This window comes from Rhinatrema bivittatum, chromosome 16 (assembly GCF_901001135.1).
Source record: "Rhinatrema bivittatum chromosome 16, aRhiBiv1.1, whole genome shotgun sequence".
Taxonomy (NCBI): domain Eukaryota; kingdom Metazoa; phylum Chordata; class Amphibia; order Gymnophiona; family Rhinatrematidae; genus Rhinatrema; species Rhinatrema bivittatum.
In genome coordinates, this window is record NC_042630.1 from 38,041,579 (window position 1) to 38,064,334 (window position 22,756).

Genomic DNA, 22,756 nt, shown 5'->3' on the forward strand with positions numbered 1-22,756 from the left:
CCAAACTTGGGTGCTGCAGGGCAGGAGCGAGATGCACTGGCAGAGCTCAGTTGGGGGTGGGAGTGGCAACAAGTTTCAGGATGGGAAGAGCTGATCACCTGTAACCAAACTTGTTCATGGCGATGGAGGCGTGCTTGGGGTTCCAGGGGTCGCAGACGTAAAGGTTGTGGTCGTTCTCGGGGATGAGGTCCACGTCGTGCAGGAAGAGGCAATCCCAGTCCTCGTCCTTCAGGGCCTCCTTCACCCCCACGTTCAGCAGCTTTGCTCGGTTGAAGGTGGTGTTCCCGGCCTGCGCAGACAGCAAGGGGGAATGAGGGGAAGTCAGGAGCAGAGATAGGAGAAAGACCGTTCTCAGCCCTCTTCCCACACACACACAAAAAAAATGTAAGAGCCCCCTCCATGATTTATTTCTGAACCAAACTGCAGGGCAGGGCAGCGGTTCATAAAGGACCTGGAAAGGTTTTGTTCAGCTGGGTTCTGCCCCTCTATACAAACATCCCCCACCCACCACAGCCCAGGCAGCACAATACAAGCTTCTCTTTCAAACCCCCACCCACCACAGAGCAGGTACAGCACAGGCAGCTCAATGCAAGCTTCTCTTTCAAACCCCCACCCACCACAGAGCAGGTACAGCACAGGCAGCACAATACAAGCTTCTCTTTCAAACCCCCACCCACCACAGAGCAGGTACAGCACAGGCAGCTCAATGCAAGCTTCTCTCTCGCTCTCTTACACACACATCCACCCTCCACAGAACTGATAAAGCACAGGTAGCAACAGTGCAAACTTCACACGCACAGACAGCTCCATCACACAGTAGGTACTCCACAGGCTGCAGCAATACAAATTTCTCTCACACACATGTTCCACAAAATAACACACAGCATAGGCAGCAGTAATGCAAGCTTCTCTCAGTCTCACACACATACACATACACACACGTACTGTTCCATCACATAACAGGTACATCACAAGCAGCAGCATACACACATACAGTCTCACCATATAACACGTACAGCACAGGTTGTAACAGTGCAAACTAAACACATTAAGAAAGGTGGAAGGAAGGCAAAACGATTAACGTCATGGTTAAAAGGTGAGGTGAAAGAGGCTATTTTAGCCAAAAAACATCCTTCAAAAATTGGAAGAAGGATCCATCTGAAGAAAATAGGATAAAACATAAGCATTGTCAAGTTAAATGTAAAACATTGATAAGACAGGCGAATTTGAAATGAATTTGGCCATAGAGGCAAAAACTCATAATAAAAGCTTTTTAAAATATATCTGAAGCAAGAAACCTATGAGGGAGCCGGTTGGACCATTAGATGACCGAGGGGTTAAAGGGGCTCTTAGGGAAGATAAGGCGATTGCAGAAAGACTAAATGAATTCTTTGCTTCCGTGTTTACTAATGAGGATGTTGGGGAGATACCAGTTCCAGAGATGTTTTTCAGGGGTGATGAGTCAGACGAACTGAACGAAATCACTGTGAACCTGGAAGATGTAGTAGGCCAGATTGATAAACTAAAGAGTGGCAAATCACCTGGACCGGATGGTATGCATCCTAGGGTACTGAAGGAACTCAAAAATGAAATTTCTGATCTATTAGTTAAAATTTGTAACCTATCATTAAAATCATCCATTGTACCTGAAGACTGAAGGGTGGCCAATGTAACCCCAATATTTAAAAAAAGGCTCCAGGGGCGATCCGGAGCCTGACTTCAGTGCCGGGAAAAATAGTGGAAACTATTCTCAAGATCAAAATCGTAAAGTATATAGAAAGACATGATTTAATGGAACATAGTCAACATGGATTTACCCAAGGGAAGTCTTGCCTAACAAATCTGCTTCATTTATTTGAAGGGGTTAATAAACATGTGGATAAAGGTGAACCGGTAGATGGTAGTGTATCTGGATTTTCAGAAGGCGTTTGACAAAGTCCCTCATGAGAGGCTTCTAAGAAAACTAAAAAGTCATGGGATAGGAGGCAATGTTCTTTCGTGGATTACAAACCGGTTAAAAGACAGGAAACAGAGAGTAGGATTAAATGGTCAATTTTCTCAGTGGAAAAGGGTAAACAGTGGAGTGCCTCAGAGATCTGTACTTGGACTGGTGCTTTTCAATATATATATAAATGATCTGGAAAGGAATACGACGAGTGAGGTTATCAAATTTGCGGATGATACAAAATTATTCAGAGTAGTTAAATCACAAGCGGATTGTGATACATTGCAGGATGACCTTGCAAGACTGACAAGTGCAAGATGTTGCATATAGGAAAAAATAACCCTTGCTGTAGTTACACGATGTTAGGTTCCATATTAGGAGCTACCACCCAGGAAAAAGATCTAGGCATCAGAGTGTATAACGCATTGAAATAGTCGGCTCAGTGTTCTGCAGCAGTCAAAAAAGCAAACAGAATGTTAGGAATTATTAGGAAGGGAATAGTTAATAAAACGGAAAATGTCATAATGCCTCTGTATCGCTCCATGGTAAGACCGCACCTTGAATTCTGTGTACAATTCTGGTTGCCGCATCTCAAAAAAGATATAGTTGTGATGGAGAAGGTACAGAGAAGGGCAACCAAAATGATAAAGGGGATGGAACAGCTCCCCTATGAGGAAAGGCTGAAGAGGTTAGGGCTGTTCAGGTTGGAGAAGAGACGGCTGAGGGGGGGATATGATAGAGGTCTTTAAGATCATGAGAGGTCTTGAACGAGTAGATGTGAATCGGTTATTTACACTTTCGAATAATAGAAGGACTAGGGGGCACTCCATGAAGTTAGCAAGTAGCATATTTAAGACTAATCGGAGAAAATTCTTTTTCACTCAACACACAATAAAGCTCTGGAATTTGTTGCCAGAGGATTTGGTTAGTGCAGTTAGTGTAGCTGGGTTCAAAAAAGGTTTGGATAAGTTCTTGGAGGAGAAGTCCATTATCAAGTACAAATTAAAGACGCAACATAAAAAAAAATAAACCTTCAAACGGGAGTACCACAGGGATCCACCCTTTCTGCCACACTTTTCAACATATACCTGCTACCACTATGCCACCTGCTAGCTGGTCTAGGAATCATACACTACATATACGCCGACGATATCCAATTAATATTACCCATTGACGATACAATTGAGAAAACATTAAACATTGCCAACATGTATCTAGATATCATCAAAAAGCTACTAAACCAAATGGAATTAATAATCAATATAGAGAAGACAGAATTCCTACACTTAGAACGAAAAAATACGGAAATCAAACAAAGCCCAATCACACTCAAAAACAACCAACAAATATTACTAGTAGAAAAAGTACGGAATCTAGGAGTAATAATTGACACTGAACTAAGCTTAAAACAACACATAGCTCTAAAAGTAAAGGAAGGATACGTAAAACTTAGGGTCCTCAGAAGACTCAAACCACTCCTAACAACTGCTAACTTTCGATCAGTACTACAAGCGTTGATATTTGCAAGCACTGATTACAGTAATGCACTTCCACTAGGTCTACCATACACCGCACTAAGACCACTGCAAGTTTTGCAAAACACAGCAGCAAGAGTTTTAACTGGCAAAAGAGAACACATCACGGAAACACTGGCTGAACTACACTGGCTTCCCATCGAACAAAGAATCCAATACAAAACATTGTGCACCATACATAAGTTAATACATAACGAAAACGCAGACTGGTTAAATACAGCCCTCCGAGTACACGTCCCTAACAGAAACCTAAGGTCAGCAAACAAAACTCTCCTGACTATACCATCAGTCAAAACCACAAGACTAACACAAGTAAGAGAGAGGGCAGTATCATTGGCAGGACCCATACTATGGAACTCCATGCCCCTGGATTTAAGGTTACAAAGAGACAGCAAAACCTTTAGAAAAAGTTTAAAAACCTGGCTATTTAAACAAGCTTTCCAAAAAGAGAAGGGATAATAGAAGCCAGGGATGAGCAAAGCACGAACAATTAAACAACCATACACACTGCAGAAATTCACTAAGGGGTAGATTTTCTAAATTTGTGCAAGCGCGTACTTTTGTTCGCGCACCAGGCGCGAACAAGAGTACGCGGGATTTCAATGGATACGCGCGTAGCCGCGCGTATCCATTAAAATCCTGGATCGGCGCGCGCAAGGCTGCCGATTTTGGGGAGCCTGTGCGCGCCGAGCCGCGCAGCCTGCCTCCGTTCCCTCCGATTTCGAAGCGGCCTCGGAGGAAACTTTCTTTTGCCCTCCCCTCACCTTCCCCTCCCTAACCCACCCCCCGGCCCTATCTAAACCCCCCTCTACCTTTATCCATGGATTTATGCCTGCGCGCACCAAGACCCGACCCGGGGGCTGTTCCGGAGGGCGCGGCCATGCCCCCGGAACACCCCCGGGCCGAAACCACACCCACAGCACCGCCCCCGAAACGTCGCGACATGCGCGACACGCCCCCAAAACGCCCCTTCATGCAAGCCCCGGGACTTACACGCGTCCCGGGGCTTGCGCGCGCCACCGAGCCTATGCAAAATAGGCTCGGCGCGCGCAGGGGGGGTTTGGGGTAGGTTTTCGGGGGGTACGCGCCCTTTGAAAAGCTACCCCTAAGTGTGTAGTTTTTAATATATAGCACACCATCACTAATGGATAAGTTACATTTGTAAAATTAGTTCTGTACTTAAAACTGAGAAGGAAAGACATGGACATGATTAATCACATTTAACAACGAACATTGATAACAAACTATGTTACCGAACCTTATGGCACCTATGTAAACGGACAAACTGTAGTATCATTACTTTTATGTGCCTTAATGTAAACCGTTGTGACGGTCCAGAAAATACTTAAAATAAAAATAAATAAATAAAATTAACTGCTATTAATCAAGTTCACTTAGGGAATAGCCACTGCTATTAATTGCATCAGTAGCATGGGATCTTCTTGGTGTTTGGGTACTTGCCAGGTTCTTGTGGCCTGGTTTGGCCTCTGTTGGAAACAGGATGCTGGGCTTGATGGACCCTTGGTCTGACCCAGCATGGCAATTTCTTATGTTCTTAAGTATATCATGAGCAGCAACAGTGCAAGCTTCTCTCATACACATACATGCAGTCTCATTACACAACACACACAGCATAGGCAGCAGCAGTGCAAGCTTCTTTCAAATCCCACCCTCTTCCCATAGACAGGCACAGTGAAAATCCAGTATCATCCTTTCTCCTCCCTCCACCCCCCTGCAGACAGGGGAGATAGAGAAAGATTATGCAAGGGAGAGACAAAGGGGAAATAGGAGGCAAGGAGAGAGATAAGAAAGACAGGAAGGAGATAGCAGTAGGTAAAGGAAAAAGATGGGGAGATAGAGAAGGTGAGAAAGGAGGAGGTACACAGACCTAGGGAGAGAGACGATGGTCGTAGATGGGAAGTAGTGAGCAGGGATACAATGGCAGAGACAGCAAAGCAGAAGGGGAGGGAAGGAGGGAGATATAAGGGGGGATATGAAGGAGGGAGACAGAGCAGAGCAAGTGATGGTGATTGAGCTGCTCTGCTCTCTGACCTGGTGTATGATGTAGATGCCGTATTGTATCTGCTGGCGTTGGAGGAACGGGTGGAGGTAATAGAGCAGGTACTGCAGGTGGGCCTCGCGGTTCCGGTGCGGTATGATGACGGCGGTCCGGTGCCGTGGCTCACAGTTCAGCGGGCGGTACCTGCCACCTTCCGTGACTTCTGGGTTCTTCTTTTGGATTTTTTTCAGGGTTGGCACTTTATTGAAGGTCACGGTCAGAGGTCCAACTGTGTTGGTGGGGGTGGAGGAGGAACAAAATTAACATATCCAAAAAACAGGCATTAAAAAAAAAAAAAAAAAGACATACACCTAATCCTACTGCCCTCACCACCCACACACACCACAGGCTCACAGCCACACACTCGCCACAGGTTCCTAATACTTCTCACCCCAGGCCAGCATCAACCATCCAGCAAAGTAACCATTAAAACTACGGATCGCATCACTCAACCACGGGAGCGAAGTCTGCAGCCTGCACAGGAAAGGACCGTACTACGTTGAAGAAAAATCAAAGTAGGTGCCAAGGCTAATTGAAGAAAAAAAACCAAAAGCATCCTGGTGTCTTTGAATAAAGTCCCAGCGCTTCACCAAGAGGCGAAAAACATCAGTGCTCTACTACTGACCACCTGGTCAGGATAAGCCACGGTGATCGAAGGGAGAGAAGCCAGGGAGGTGCGCAACAGCCCCCAGGAGCACCTCCCGCCCTCCCTCGAGCTCCAGAGAGGTATCCCCGGAGGTGCAGCACACCGGGATGATATCCTGATGAGCCCGACGTCTCCCGTCCGGGTCACGGGCTCCTGCAGCCCACAAGGCTGGGATTCAGTCCGGCCTGGCGCACAGGGATGATTCTTGAGCGTCTTTCAGGCGTTAACGCTCCCTTCCTCAGGTCCAAACAGAACAGGTCCTGAGAGGGGGGGACCAGAGCACTGAATCAGTGACCATGTAAAGCTCAGGAACAGTAAATGGAGGCATCCAGTCTGCCCAGCAAAAAAATTCCACCCAACGCTGGCGTCCCCTTTCCCCATGACCCTCCCCCAACCTTTCAAGTTGTACCCCTGCCTTTTTCTGGGCTGCAACTGCTGCGCTGAGCAAGTTACCTCCCTCGCCTTCTTGATCAGGGTTGTAACTGCTCGGGATAACCGCACGGAGCGGCAGTAACCCCCCCCCCCTAAGAGAAATATGGGGGTAGCCTGCACGGAACGGCAGTCGCTATCTAGGGAAGCTTGCTGGGCAGACGGGATGGATCATTTGGTCTTTTTCTGCCATCACTACTATTTTACTTTGTATGTTACAGCTTCCATTGGAAAATGGAAATGCTTACTATGCATTTTTAATACTTTTCAGGTATTTAAAAATCTGTGTCATGTCCCCCATCTCTCTTCTTATCCAGGTGATGCATATTTTGCTCCTCGAGTCTCATCTCATATGGCTTTTAGTGCAGACCCAGCATCATTTCAGTTGCCTCCATCCTGTTTCTGTCCCTTTTGAGATACGGGCTCCAGTAGTGAACACAGTACTCCAGGTGAGGCCGCACCAAGGACCTGCACAAGGGGATTATCACCTCCTTTTTCCTGCTGGTTATTCCTCTCTCTATGCAGCCCAGCATCCTTCTGGCTTTAGCTATCACCTTGTCACATTGCTTCGCCATCTTCAGACCGCCAGACACTATCACCCTGAGGTCCCTCTCTCAGCCCCCTCACCCCCACCTGCATACTGCTCCTCGTGATTTTTGCATCCTAAATGCATGGACTCTGCTCTGGATACAGTAGGTTGGCTGCTGGCTTTGACTGAATGCACACAAATAAAGGGTAACAAACACCAGAAATATGTATCAGGGGATGCCTTTTTATCGGAGGGACTTAATCCATTTCTTGGTGAGCTTTCCTTCGGGTCAGAATTCAAATGAGCAAAGACGGACATCACCAGGAAGCCTATAGCGGTGCGGCTGCCATAAGTGAATCATTAACGGCGTTCCAGTGATAAGGGTGAAGGGGAAGGGCGAGAGGGGGGTGTGGGGTGATCAGAAGATGACGGGCAGCTCTTGCATCAGCGACCTTTTGATCAGGATAAATCACAGGAAAATTTTTAACAAATCCAGGAAGGCAAGTCTTTTGAACTTTAAATGATCTGGCACCTTGGGACTGGGATTTTTCTCGCATTATTAATCATAAAATTATATTGCCTGTTGCCTTCTGATCACTCATCACTCCCCTCTGCCCTTCACCCTTATCACTGGAACACCTTTTCTGATTCACTTATGCCAGCCGCACTGCTTTAGGTTTCCTGGTGTTCGGCCCGACTGGGGATTATGGAGCTAGGCTTCCGTCAAGTCCAACGAGGCCAGAAAACTCCCCTTTGAGCACTGCTGCTATCACCGTGCGCAGTGTCTCCATCCGAAACCCGGAGAGCAGCAATGACCTTCTGCAGATCGCGAATGGGCCAAACAGTCCTCTCCTTTTTGGGCACCGGAAAGTCCACAGAGTATCGACCCTGCTCCCCCCCCCCCCTCTCCTGAGGGGGGCACCGGCACAATGGCACGCAGGAGCTGTAGCCGTCGCAAAGTATCTTGCACCGCCTCTCGCTTGTACCGGGAGACGCTGCGGGAGATGACAAAGGCGACCCTGAGCAGACCAGAAAATTCTAAGGCGTAGCCGTCTCTCACCACCTCCAGAACCCACTGGTCCAAAGAGATCCTGGGCCTCTTCTCGTAAAAGAGGGACAGCCTCCCTCCGATAGCCCTCGGAGAGGAGCGGACCACCCCGCCTTCATCCCTGGGGGCCACCGTCCCTCAGAGGTCTGCGTTGGGCTCAAAAGGACTGCTGTCTGCCCGAATTCTGTTTTTGTGCCACCGGCCCAGGCCTTCTGCCAGCTCGAAATCTCCTCACCTCCCGCAATCGAGCTCGCGGAGGGAAAGACTTCTTGGGGGTCTTCCTGACCTCAGGCAACTTATTCCCCAACTGCTTCAAGAGCTGCTCCAGATCCTCCCAAAACAGCAGCTTGCCCCTGAAGGGGAGGTAAGACAGCTGGGCTCTGGACCACACATCCGCCGACCAATTTCGTAGCCAGAGGCGTCTCCGCGCCGCCACCGCAGGGTCCATACTCCTGGCAGAGGCCCGGATCGTGCATACAGGGCATCCATCACACAGCCTGAGTGGCCTGGGCAATCGTCCCCGACCACTTCTCGTGCGCCTTCTGCACCTATCAAGCAGCCACACAAAGCTGAAACCTCAAACGGCCTCTGAAGCAGAATCTCCAGCTTCCGATCCTGGATATTCCGCAGAGCGACCGAACCTGCCACCGGGAAGGTCGTCTTCCTGGTTAACCGCGGAAACTGCCGCATCCACCCTGGGAAGCTTCCACGACTCCAAGCTCTGTTCCTACAACGGATATAAACTTAGCCATAGCCCTGGCCACCTTCAAGACTGCTTTCGGAGATTCCCAATCCCGATCCACCAACCTCTTCACCTTCTTAGGCAAAAGAAAAGCCTTAGGAGGCCCTTGTAATCCCGATAGGACTGGGTTTACCCCCTCATTATCGAAGCTTCCCGAATGACCTTAATCCCCAGCTCCTCTAGCTCCTGGGGAATTAGCAGGCCCAGCTCATCTCTACGGTACAGGCAGACTACCTGAGGATCGACATCTTCCACGATCAGAACCTCATCTGGACCCTGCATTGGATCCCCCAACACTATAATAAGATCCTGGTCTGGGCCCTGTATCGGATCTCCCAACGCAATAATAGGATCCTGGTCCGGACCTGGCATCGGATCCACCAACATGTGAGCAGGATCCTTGTCCAGATCCACCGCCCCCTGCCCTGCATCTGATCCGGATCATCCGTCTCTTCTGACGTGTCTTCTTCCACCGCAGACCGCTTGAGATCAAAGGATAAGTTCTTGGAGGAGAAGTCCATTAACGGCTATTAATCAAGTTTACTTAGGGAATAGCCACTGCTATTAATTGCATCAGTAGCATGGGATCTTCTAGGTGTTTGGGTAATTGCCAGGTTCTTGTGGCCTGGTTTGGCATCTGTTGGAAACAGGATGCTGGGCTTGGACCCTTGGTCTGACCCAGCCATACAGAGTCCCTCTGGACTCTGTATGGCTCCGATTCCCAGGCTTCTTAGCCGCCCGGGACTTCCTGAGTAAAGGCCTCTTGGTCCCTGTTCCCTTCCTGGCCAAATAGGCCTTATGGAGCAGAAGGACAAAATCCATTGAAAAATCTTCCGGATCCGAAGAAGAAAGTTCCGGATCCACATCCCCCTGCACCTCTTCCTTTCCCCTGCCGCCAGCAGGATATTGCTCCGTGGGAAACAGCGTGGCAGGCGAGTCCCGAGGCTCTGAAACAGCAGCCTGACTCCCAGCACGGGCAGCCAAAATGGCCGCTGGCTCCTCCAAACCCCGACCCCCCCTCCCCCCCGGCCGCCCCAGGGCCTCCAGAACCAGCCCAGCCGACCTCGTGCGCCTTGGAGGCCCCGCGGAAGTCCCAGCCCCTCCGGAGGCGCATTCCCCGCAAAACGCAGTCGAATTGAGGCAAGCCCGCCTTGAACTGCAACTGCGGCAAGCTTTCCCGGGCAGCGTGGGAGGCGCCATGCTGCGAAAAACGGGCCCAAAATGAACCCCTGACTGCGAGCCCTGTCGGCGGCGCTGATCAAGCACCCGGCCCTGAGAAACCTGGCGAGTCAGGCCCCGCTCACCTGGAACTGCCTCCCCGCAGTAAAACTGCACTCAGCCGCCTGAGCACTGCCTAAGAGCTGCTCCTTCCCGTCTCACTTTTTTTTTTTTTTTTACCTAAATTAAAGGGATACACACCAAACAAGAACCAGGGAAATAAAATGAAATACCTCCCTGTTTCTGGTGAGGGAGGATGTGCACTGGAGGTGACAGGGACCCAGAGGGGATGAGGGAACCGGAACCACCGGCTATTGCCCTCCCTGAAGACAAGGGCCGAGGTAGCTCAGGGATCGCCAAACCGCCCCCCCCCCCCCCTGCTCTACCCAAGGGATGGCCCACGGAGGACGCTAACACCTCGGGGAGCCAATAACACCAGACCGCTGGAGACAGAGAAATACCGAGGGACCGCAGGTGGCACTCTTGGTTATGTGGCGGTGCCTCAAAGTTTTCTTCTCTGCCTCCATCCGCTGGCAGGGATGCAAAAGCCACTTGTCTGGACTGATCTGGGGTACGGACAGGAACTCCTACATGTCTAAAGAACCATTTGCATTTAGACGGGGGGCAAAACCTACAATGTCCATCCAGACAAAACACTCCACATTTACAATTTCCATGCAGAGAACTTTTCATAACTAGAATATTTTGCCCAGAGGACATCCCACACCTGCGACTCCTGCCCAGCGAACAATCCACTTCTAAAAACTCGCTGCGAGAGAATATTTTGTACGTGGAACGTGGCAGCGTTTATCCAGAGGACGGGCCACACCTAGAACCTCTGTCCAGAACGCAGGCTGATCTGGAACCCTGCCCAGAGAACGCGTCTCCGGGCAAACCCAAAAAGGTAGACACGGAAGGGAAAAGCACAGCACGGTGGTAAAGTTTCTAAAGGTTTGACTGAGCCAGCAAAGTCCCAAAGTTAGCCATCACTTCTCCCTCTTGTTGTCACCCTGTGCTGGCAAATCTATTTGTGCACTTGACTGTGAAACAGCCACGTTTCCATTAATGAGCGCAGAATGTTCTCCGGACAGGGCTCTAGGTGTGGCGTGCTCTCACGAGAGGGGCTCTGGATCAGGAATGTACAGGTCGGTGGGGGGGGGGAGGGGGGCGGGCGGGGGTTGCTCAGAGAAACGAGGTGTGTGTAGGCTGCAGTTTTCTGAGCAAGTCGCTGCATGGAAACAGCAGGTTGTAAGTGCACCCGAATTAACTCCGTTTCCTCCCGCCTTGCTGACTCTGATTAGCGGGGGTAAAGTTCTCCCCTGAGGCAGCCGAATCCACACACACACACACACACACCCGACACACCGAGTTTTGGTTTTCAATGCCAGCAGTCGGCTCCGCGCCGGAGGGGTCTCACCGCGTTCGTTACCGGTCAGGGCGCGCGTACCCAGGTGCGGCGAGCGTTCCGGGCAGTAGGGGAGGATCTCCGCAGGCTCCCCCCGGCCGCGCTGGGAGTCCAGGTGGCTGAGGTTGCCGTACACGTCGTGGGTGCGGGAGTAGTCGTAGGCCGGGTCGGCAGCGCGCCCAAACTTCGCCGCCAGGTTCCGGAAGCCGCCAAATGAGAAGTAGACCATGAAGGCGAACTGGAAGCCGATGAGCAGGGCCAGGGTGCAGGGCCGCTGCAGCAGCCAGCGGATCATGGTGGAGGCGGTCCTCTTCCTGGGCCGGGGGAGCGGGTGGAAGTCCCGTGGCCAGGGCAACCCTGGGGAGAGAAAGAGGGAAGGTTTTAAAAATCACCTGCCTCGCCAGAAACAACCGGGTTACTCTTAGCTGCACCCCCGCCACCTCGTCTTTCCTGACCCTCCCACCACCTCAGCCCTGGAGGCGCCATCTCCTCCAGAGAAGCTGAGCCGGTCCTGGGTTTGCCCCTTTGCATGCCTGGAGATAAGGGGGGGGGGGCACCCCCCCCCCCTGGTTTTCCTAGGGAAATCCAAACTACACGGAAGGCATGGGGGAAAATCCCAGGGCAGGATCCAGCCTCTTTGGTTTGACCTGGGCGAGTTCCCTTCCTGGCCTACTGCAACTTATTTCTTCTATTTTCATAGTGTTTAATTTTTGGGGATTAAAACCAATTCCCTGTCAGTCCTAAAAAAAAAAAGCTGTCTACCACCACAACTCCTCTTGGCTCAATGAACCCCTTCAACCCTCACAATCATCCCGCCCTACCAGAACAATTCATAAATGTACCCTACTCGTCCCCCCGCTTAAAAAAGCCCACCTCTCAGTCACAAGAAACCGCGCTCTCTCAATTGCCGGCCCCACGCGTTGGAATGACCTACCGCCCATTCTTCGCATGGAACCCTGCCCTCTCAAATTTAGAAAACTTCTAAAAACATGGCTCTTTCGTCAAGCCTTCCCGAATTAACTTCCTTGACTTTCCATCTATTTAATACCTCTCCCTGTTCGCTTCTTCTCCCTTGCTTATTTCCTTACTCACCGCCTCGACCAACTGGATCTCTGCTTTCATCTCTCCTCTGTACCCCTCCTCTCTGTTCTCCTGTACCCCCTGTATATTTTCTTACTCTCTCACCTCACTGCGCCATATATCTTTCGTACATTTATATTCTGTCCTCTTGCACCCCCTCCTTATCTGCACTCCTGCACTTTACTTATCATTGAACCTATTTAACCTGTGTTACTTAGAAGTTACCGTTCCTCTCGTTCTCTCTCCCTCTATCTATTGTTGGGGTCCTTTTCTGACCCCCAGTTACTCTTAGTTCTCCACCTCCCCCCCCCTGTTATTTGTAATTCCCACCTTTTGTTATCATGTAAACCGATATGATGTGTATTTTAATGTCGATATAGAAAAATTGTTAAATAAATAAATAAAAATTATGCGGTCATCCTACAAAGCGCTGGCGTAAATCTCAACGGAAAGGGTTTCTCTTCTGTTTTTTTTTTAACGAGCGTACGATACGAAGTTCCGGGCGAGTTGGCAGGGTCTCTATATAATGAAAGAAGAGAAATCCTTTGTCGGAGGTAAAAATCCGATACGTGGCGGCCACTCGGCACGGGGTCTGTACAGGGAGGACCCGAGTCTCACTCGGCACAGTGGCCTCCCTAAACTACTCTGGATCACGAAAACCAAAGCCCGGGGGGGGGGAGGGGGGGGAGGGGGAGGTCTGAAAGCGCGCGGGCGGTGAGGTGCACGAGTAAGTGAGGCATGGGGGGGGGGGGAGGGGTGCATGGAAAACAAAATTATCCAAACTCCTCGGGCACACAGCTCCAGCACCATGCAAGGAAGAAACTCGGAGCCGGTACTCCACACGCACCAAAAGGTGGAGCCGGCTAGCGGTGAGAGCGGCGGCGGGCGGAGGACCAGGAGAAGCCAGGGTTCAAATCCCGCTCCTCCCACTGACCTGGCGGACAAGCCACCTCACCCGTTACTGCCTCCTCAGGGCCTCCTTCACTAAGCAATTCCTTCCCCCCCCCCCCCCCACCCCATAGACACAGAATGGGAGAAAAGCCTTAGTAAATCAGGCCCTGAGATGGTAAGCCCTCAGGGGCAGGGACCTTACCTACTGTACCTGATTGGGACTCGCCCTGGGTTTGGAAAGGCGAGCGAATTAATCCATAATCCAAGAACAAATCCATGGGCAGCAGCAGTTGAACTGGAAAAATCGGAGACAGAAAGCGGGAGAGAGGCGGCCACGGGTGCTTCCGGGGTACGGGCACTGAAGGACAAGCACAGGCAGCTGGGGGGGGGGGGGGGTGCAGGAATCACTGGTGTTCCACCACTATACGGCAGGTGACCACAAAATCTATCCCCGGGGTGGGGGGGGGGCAAGGGAAATGGGAAAAGCCGGGGAGACGCGAGGGCCCGAGGCAGCTCCCCCCCCCCCCGAACACACACACGAGGAGCAAGTCCGGGACGGAAGCCCAGGCGAGGGAGCAGCAGGAAGGAAGGCGCGAGACCGCACAGGAGTACAGGAGCAAGAGACAAGCCAGACAGGAGAGAGAGAGAGCGAGCAGGCTGACCAGACAGTTTCTGGCAGGACTTAAAAGTCCAAGAACGGGACGGCCGCTCCTGCGGGATCATGTGCTCCGTGCACAGCCAAGTGCAGACGGCAGCAGGCAAAGTCCAGGGATCAGGGTGCAGACAAGAAAAAACACACACCTGCCGTGAGCCTTTCAGCCAGCCCCTCTCCTTCCCCACCATGGAAGGACCTTGGCTTGGGTTTTTGGACTTTTCCTTCAGGAACTTGGCTGATCCTCTTTTGAACCCCTTGCCAGGCCCTCCAGCAACAGATTCCGTAGACTGATTGTGTGCCGAGTGAAAAAAACACTCCCTAGGATCTGTTGTAAACCTGTCGGTGGCTCGTTTCATGCAACATCCCCTAATCCTAATGTTTGAAAGAGTAAATAACTGCTTCCCATTTACTCATGATTTTATAAATCTCAATCATATCCCCTCTCAGGCGCCTCTTTTCCAAGTTAAGGAGCCCCCATCTGTTTAGCTTTTCCATTTCCTTTTATCATTTTTGTCGCCCTCCTCTGTAATTTTTCTACGCCCGCTACGTCTTTCTTGAGATGGCCCAATACTCGAGGTGCGGTCGCACCGTGGATCTATGCAGAGGCATTAAGATATTCTCAGTTTTGTTCTCCGTTCCTATCCAAATAATCCCTATTTGCCTTTTCGACCGCCGCACACCGAGCCGAAGTTTTCAAGGTACTGTCCACCAGGACTCCGAGGTCCTTTTCCCGGGTGGCGACTCCTAACATGGGGGTCATTTGCGCTTTGCAGTTATCCTCCGGTTTCACAGGGGTTCCCAATCCAGTCGCTCAGAACCGACGGCCTTCAGAAAATGCTTTTGGTGTGTGTGTGTGTGAGCCCCCCACATCCTCCCGAGTCAGAAAGAGGCAAACTATTCATTTACTTTCTCTCTGTCCTTGTCCTCCCTGACCCCTTGACCCCTCGGTCACCCAGCGGCCCACCTGAATCCCGCCCAGGCTTTTTACTTCAAAAAATACTTGAAAACAGTTTTCTTGCGTCTCCTGACCTCTCTGGCAAGCTTCCTTTCAAATCCTCCCTCAGCCTGCTTAAATTACTTTTTCACACCTGACCTGCTCTTCCTTATTTCCCTCACTTGGGTTTGCTTTCCAGTTTCTGAAGGACGCCGTTTCGGTTTTCCTGGCTCCTTTCACCTCACTATTAAATCTCGCCGGCAGATTTTGGTTTTTCTTCAACCTTTTCCCGAATGCACGGAATACAATGGGCTTCACGGATGGTCATTTCAAACAGTGTCCACGCCTCCTGGACTGCTCCTTTCATGTTTTTTTTCTAACAAATGTTCTTATTTTATCATAGTCTCCTTTTTTATTTTTATAACTAAAATACTCCTGCAGTCATCTTCCTTAGCATTCGCCCTCCCGTGATTCTGTCAGATTATATTGCATTGTGATCACGGTTGCCAAGCGGATCCCTCTCCTTTATCTCTTGCATCAGGTCCTGTCTTTCACCGAGAACCAGATCTAATGTGGCTCCCCCTCTCATCGGTTCCATGACAAAAGCGCTGCGTGAAGTAGCCACCGATGGCATCCAGGAACTTTACCTCCATCGCAAGTCCTGAGGTGACATTTACCCAATTAATACCCCTCACACCTCCCAGCTCCCCATATCCCTCAAAGACCCCCCCCTCACGCCTCCCAGCTCCCCTCATCTCTCAGGGACCCCCTCACGCCTCCCAGCTCCCCTCATCTCTCAGTGACCCCCTCACACCTCCCAGCATCTCTCAGGGACCCCCTCACACTTCCCACTCCCAGCATCTCTCAGGGACCCCCTCACACCTCCCACTCCCCTCATCTCTCAGGGATCCCCTCACACCTCCCAACCCCCTCATCTCTCAGGGACCCCCTCACACCTCCCAACCCCCTCATCTCTCAGGGACCCCCTCACACCTCCCAGCTCCCCTCATCTCTCAGGTACACCCCCCTCACAGTTCCTCTCATGTCTCCCAGCTCCCCTAATTTCTCAGGGACCCCCTCACACCTCCCAGCATCTCTCAGGGACCTTCTCACACCTCCCAGCTGCCCTCATCCCCCAGGGACCCCCTCACACCTCCCAGCTGCCCTCATCCCTCAGTAACCCTCTCATTCCTCCTCTCTATAACACACATGGAAACACATACATAGCTCTACAGTTATTAATATTACAATCTGCAGAAGTTAAATACGATTCCTTTCAAATTCATCCACTTTTCAAACAGACTGAGCTGAATGCCACTTCCACTCCATTTTACTGACCCTTCTCCAACAAATGAACATAAAAAAAAAAAAAGTTTCCCCCCTACACAACAAATACTCGACGTAGCCCTCCTGCTGCTTATCCGTGTCCTGCAGCCCAAAGCAGCCTATCCCGTTCTGACCGTCTGCAGGCGCGCGTTACCTGGCCCCATGCAACGGCCGGCGGACGACGAGCAGACGCTACAGGTCCTCCACCAGGGAAAGGCCAGCTGACGGCAGGAGGGCGAGCTTCTGCAACCCTCTCGTTTGCCGTTCCTTAGCTTGTGCTGCTTGGGTGCCCTTAAGGAATACCTGGGCAATCATCAGGAAAAAAAAAAGACAGATGTCCCCTGCCAACCAGGAAACAATCTGTGCCAGTATCCTGCAAGTTTTAATCGCTCTGGGCTCACAGACATCTAACTCTCTGGTAGGTCCAGCGCTGCAGGAGCTGCCAGAGACCAAACATCTTCCGGTAACAACGCACCGGACCGCACAACCCAGAGAAAACAGGCGTGCAGCGCTGGTCATTGCCCCCTCGTCAGATTCGGTTATCGGCCCGTTGTGTTACAGCTTTCCCCCGGAGCTTTTGTAAATTCTGCCATTCACACCTTCCTATGAGGCTGACCCAGCCGCACAGGTCCAGCGCAGTTTCTTTCCGGCGGTTTCTAAAATGTAATTAATCCAACCTTTTCTTATGGGCAGCAGCAGGGGAAGGGAGAGACGACCGCGAGTCCAAAGGGGGACAAGAAAGGCGGCGCTGTATTGTATTGGGCATTTCGGAAAGGACGCCGTGCCGCATCTGTAACAGTCGGGTTGGAATTTTATTTATTTAGGCATCTTCTATACCGTCGTTCCCAAAAATCAGATCTCACAACAGTTTACAATATCGTTCCCCTTCTGCTTCAATGCTCATATTTATTCTAGGTCCATATTAACAGGAATGTACATTTTCTAGCAAATATATTTCTAGGTCAATTTTATACAAAATCTAGTTCGTCTCGACGGTAAATGCATATTCTGGGTGGATACATCAACGTTAATTGGGGTGCTTCGAAGTAGAATTATAACCTAAGCTTTCCATTACATGTTATATTCAGAATACATCACTCAATACTTCTTGCTCACTCTGTCAGCGTAGTCTAATGTTCCAACAGCTCTGTTATTAGCAGATCGGAGTTTTACGTTATGGCTCTTTGTAACTGCACACGCACTGTTTTCAGTTCTCCTTTGAAACTTGTTCTTTCTGTTATCTGGCGAGGCGACTCTGGGAGAGAGTTCCATAGTTGGGGGCCCGCTATGGAAAACATTCGGTCTCTCTTATTTGTGTTAGGTGTGTGTTCTGTATTGTGGGCACCTTTGTTTTGCGATCTTAGGGCTCTCTGCAGGGCGTAAGGTTGAAGAGTCACTCCCATTAGACTTGGCTTGAGGTTGCTGATATTAAAAATTAGGGTTAATACTTTATAATGAGTTCTGGATTGTACTTGAAGCCAGTGCAGTGCAATCAGCGAGGGGGGTGATGTGGTCACATTTCCTTGCACCTAGTAAAAGGCTGGCGGAGGCATTTTGAGGTAACTGTAGTGGTTTTAGTAAGTTTGAAGATAGGCCTCTTAATAGGGAGTTGCAGTAGTCTAAGTTTGAAAATATCAGTGTTTGTAGAACGGTGCAAAGTCTTGTATTGTTAGCAATGGTTTCAGCTGGTGGGGTCTTCTCAGCTTGGTGTATTCTGATTTAATGACTTTACTTATAGGTTTTTTCATTGAAAGGTTCTCATGAATTCCTAGATCTCATACTTGATCAGAGGGTGTAATGCTAAAATTTCCTAGGTCTAAGGTTGGCGGTTTGATTAACATGGAGTTTTTCCTTAACCACATAATTTCAGGTTGTTGTTTTTTTTTTAATTTAGCGCTAGCTTCAGTTGAGATAGTTTTTGTTGCATTGCCTTCTTGTAGATGGGCAGGGACGAAGCAGTTTTTTCATATAACTGGTCGAATGGTATGTACAGTTGCCTATAGGAAGAAGTTGATTCCTCGATCCACTAGAAGGGTGCATAGTGGTAGCGTGTGTATGTTGAATAGTGTGGCTGAGAGTGCAGCGGCTCTCTGAGCCCATCTCATCGATTCGGTTCCATGTTATGTCTAACCATACCATGTTACCATGTTACCATGGTTACCATGTTACCATGGTTACCATGTTACCATGTTAGACATGTTACATGTCTAACCATTCCATGTTACGTCTAACCATACCAAGTCCTACCTTCAGGTCTCTGTAACTGGACAACAATCTTTGAGTTCTAAAAATTAATCTTATTTATATTTTCCTCTGCAACTGGACTACAATTTCTAAGTTCAAAATTCATTTTATCTTATTATTTATATTTGGCATGGTTAATATGTCACTATATCCAAGTTAAATATTTAAATTATACAGTTTATATTACATAATTTTATTAATTACAAGTAAAACTATTCTATATTATTTATTATCATTATGTTAAATTGTCATCCAGTTATAATGTTCCATATGTACCACTGTTCTATGTAAAGCCCCCTTATCTCTGTTGGGCAGTTTATCGTTATATGTAAACCGGAGTGATTTATAGTCTCTATAAGAACCTCGGTATATAAAAATTAAAAATAAATAAATAAATAATAGGTGCGGCACTGGCTTACTGCTCCCTGGCGCCAAATGTGCAAAATATGTAACTCTGCGTTCCTCTACACTGCAGCTTCAGCTACTCTTCAGTTTCTTTAGCCCTCTTAGGATGACAGGGGCTCCCACGGGGGGGGGGGGGGGGGGGGGGGGGGGGAATTCCAACTGGCCACGAGTGGGAGACCGGCTTTTTCTACAGCAAGGGTGACGAGGCACCAGACTAAGGGTAAAGTACAAGGTTTTTTTAAAATTATAATGGTCAACGTTGGGTAGCAGAAGAGTGGACCCAATTCCCGCAGCACCAACCGGGTGCTTCCTGCCTCTTCTGTCAGACCCTAGGCCCTCAGTTAAAAGCCACTTTAAAAGAAGAACTGAAAGATAAGGCAGGTGGTATGATGTTGGAGGGGGGAGAAGCTCAGAGGAACTACTTCCTTATCAAGTGACCACTGATGTCTCGAATAGGCCCTCTTAGAAGTGTCAGGAAATAGAACAGTGGTAGAATTTAAGCCCAGGGATAGCTGGTGAGGCCAAGGGAAGGAGGGGACCAGAGACTGAGCAGAGTCTAAACGTGACAGTATGGGCAGACCTGGTGAACCATCCTTGTCTGTCGCCTACGTCTAGGTTTATTAAAGAAGCCAAGGGGCGGTCAAGGGCACAATCAAAGAGGAAAGGAGAAAGGGAGACCCGAAGGCCATTTTCCCGCCTTCCACAGGAGCTCTGCCATGTGACCGCCCCTGAATCCTCAACCACTGGAAGCTGCCACGTTCAAAACAGCATCAGAGCTTCCTTCGTGGAGAAGAGCGTATGACTGGTTCACGGAACACACGTGCACAAGTGACATCGTGGCAAAAACGTGGCCCGATCGAATCGCAGTCCGGCTGTGGTAATCTGCAAACTGCTCCTCGTGTGGCCAATTCCCTATCACTCAAGAGGAGAGCCAAATAGCAACTTCAAGGCCAATTGGTTTCTTGCACTTTGCTCTGTTATTCCCGTCCCTGCTGCAAGACTATATATCCCTGTTTTGTCCTTACCGCTGCTCCCCTGTTTATGTGCCCTAGGAGGGGTGATGGGTGGGTTGTCAGCACTACTGTAACCTCCCCACCCTGTTCCTACCGACAGCAGGACGAAGTCCATGAGGGTCCCCCTCCTTTCCACGCCATCTCAATTCCAGAGGAACACTACGGACCCCCCCTGCCGATCCCCCAGCCTCCTCTTCACCTCCCAGCGCTTATTCCCGGGCAGTTTCTGTCTTCACCACCTCCCTTGTGAGGGGGGGGGGGGGGCGTTCCTTGCATTCGCCCACCTGCAGCTTCCTACTGTAACCCCCTTGGTTCTAGCACATTTCCCTAAAACGGTCCGTTTCTTGTGCCCGACGACCGATGCAGAACGAGAACTGCCGCCAGCCCAACGGGCCTTCCCGCCCCTTTAACTCGGGGAGTCAGGGGGCCGACTCCGTCCTGCTTTTGCCTCCCTGCGAGCAAGGGACTCGCCGTTCCGATTGTTCCCCTCCGATAACCTCCCCCCCGAAGGAAACCAGACTTCACAAGCCCGTGCGCATACCACAACGGGTTAGGGTTTAATGGCTTTTGGCAACGGGCGAGCCATTCTGCTCAATGTTTGCTCTCCGCTCATTAATTCCCTTTAAAAGATATCAAACGCAGGGCATTTATCAACTTAGAAAGAAAAAAAAAAAAAACCGAGAGATAAACCTAATTATTTTCCCAACTGCAGCTGAGTCAAGGCAGGCGCGCCCTCCCAGCAGGGGCAGCTCAGGAAAGCGGCGGTTGGCTCTGGGTACAGGCTGTGCATTTCCCTTCCCGCCACGCTTGGGAGGATCTGAGTGGCAGCGGCGGCGGCAGCAGCCCCCCCCCCCCGGCCAGGATTGTTCTCAGAGAATTTCCAGCCGCCCAACCGAAGACAACCCCCCCCCCCCCCCCGAGCGGCTGCGCGCGCTCTCCCCGCTATCTGCGCGAGGGATGGGGGAGGGGGGGCTTCTCTGCATTTCCCTGGCAGGAGAGGAGAGGAACAGAAATAAGGGAGGGAAAGAGGAGGAGAAGAGGGTGAACGGGATGTGGGAGAGAAAAGAAAGGGGGAGTGAGAGAGGATGGACATAGAAGGGGGGGGGGGGGGGGAGTGCAGGAAGTTAAGGAGAGAATGAATGGAGAAAGCAGGGCAAACAGAGCCAGAGTTACCCGTTTTGCTGCTCTGTGCAACAATTACCGTGCTCTCCTCCCACAGATAATAATGGAGCCATTCATAGGCTTCAGGGGTTTTTTTTTTCGGTAATTTTCTTTCATTAAGTTTTTCAATGCAGCAAAGCAAAACATTATGTTCCTATCCAACATAAGTACCAGATATGCTGTGCGTTCTTCCTCTCCATTCATTCATTCAGAAGTTTTCACTCTGTCCCACTTTTGAAATTTATTTATTTAACATTTTTCTATACCGACCTTCATGAAAAAATTTCATATCAGATCGGTTTACATGTAACAAAGGGTATAACTTAAACAAGAACAATTCACTAGAAGCAGAAGTTACATATAACAAGGGTAGATAACTTGGGGCTAGGCTAGTCAGAGGTACAGGGCAGTGTAACTGAGGAGAACTAGAAAAGGCAGTGAAACAAAATTTAGGGCCGCTTAATTATAATGTCCAGAGTCTAATAAACTCAGAAACTGAATTTCTTCAAATCGCCATTAAAGCAGAGTGGCTTACCTGTAACAGGTGTTCTCCAGGGACAGCAGGATGTTGGTCTTCACACATGGGTGACATCATCAGATGGAACCCGATGCAGAAAAGCGATGTCAGTTTCTAGAACTCTGACTAGGCACACTGAGCATGCCCAGAAATGCCCTATACCACGCGGGTCCCTCTCCAGTCTTGCAACATAGAATTACGATTAAAACAAAATAATAGGAGAAACCCAATTCCGCGAGGTAGCGGGTGGGTTTCGTGAGGACTAACATCTTGCTGTCCTCGGAGAACACCTGTTACAGGTAAGCAACTCTGCTTTCTCAGAGGACAAGCAGGATGGAAGTCCTCACACATGGGTGAATCCCTAGCTACAGGCTGCTCCCCAACACAAAAGGGGACCAACAGACACCTAACCAGGTGCCAACGGGCACAACACCACTGGTACTGTTAGTAACAGAGAGGGAGACAGCCTGAACCCAAACAACGGGCCCTAGGCAGGGAGAGTTGGGTTCTAAACCTCAAATAGGTTCTGAAGGACACTTGCCAAACCTACTGTTGCATTGGCCATTCCTATCCCGATAGTAGTAAGATGGAAATGTGTGGAGAGAACTCCACATCACAGCTTTGCAGATCTCCTCCACAGGAACTGCTTGCAAGTGGGCCACCGATGCTGCCATAGCTCTACAGAATGAGCCTTGACATGACCCTCAAGATGCAGTCCCACCTGAGCATAACAGAAGGAAATGCAATCTGCTAGCCAACTGGATGGTGTCTGTTCGGCAATAGCAACTCCCAATCTATTCCTGTCAAAAGAAATAAAAAGTTGGCTGGACTGTCGATGGGTTTTTGTCCACTCCAGAGAGAAGACTAAGGCTTGCTTGTAGTCCAGACCATGCAGTGCTCGTTTGCTTGGTGCGAATGGGGCCTGGGAAAGAATATTGGCAGGACAACTGACTGGTTAAGATGTAAATCTGTCA

At 49.9% G+C, this 22,756-nt stretch overlaps 1 protein-coding gene across 9 annotated transcripts in view; it reads right to left on the reverse strand.

Annotated features, from left to right (window-relative positions):
* The window catches only part of B4GALT3 (beta-1,4-galactosyltransferase 3), a 63,458-nt gene that overhangs the window by 13,131 nt on the left and 27,571 nt on the right, over positions 1–22,756 (reverse strand). For 5 of the 9 annotated variants that reach the window (XM_029580708.1, XM_029580711.1, XM_029580714.1 and 2 more), the window contains 3 exons: positions 11,599–11,913; positions 5,533–5,768; positions 99–289 (listed from right to left, as the gene is read on the reverse strand). In XM_029580708.1, the coding sequence (XP_029436568.1) occupies positions 99–289; positions 5,533–5,768; positions 11,599–11,913 (742 nt within the window). Of the gene's footprint in view, positions 1–98; positions 290–5,532; positions 5,769–11,598; positions 11,914–13,729; positions 14,936–16,596; positions 16,721–20,645; positions 20,711–22,756 lie in introns of those variants that run through there. The other 4 variants (XM_029580715.1, XM_029580710.1, XM_029580707.1 and 1 more) reach the window with 4 other exon arrangements.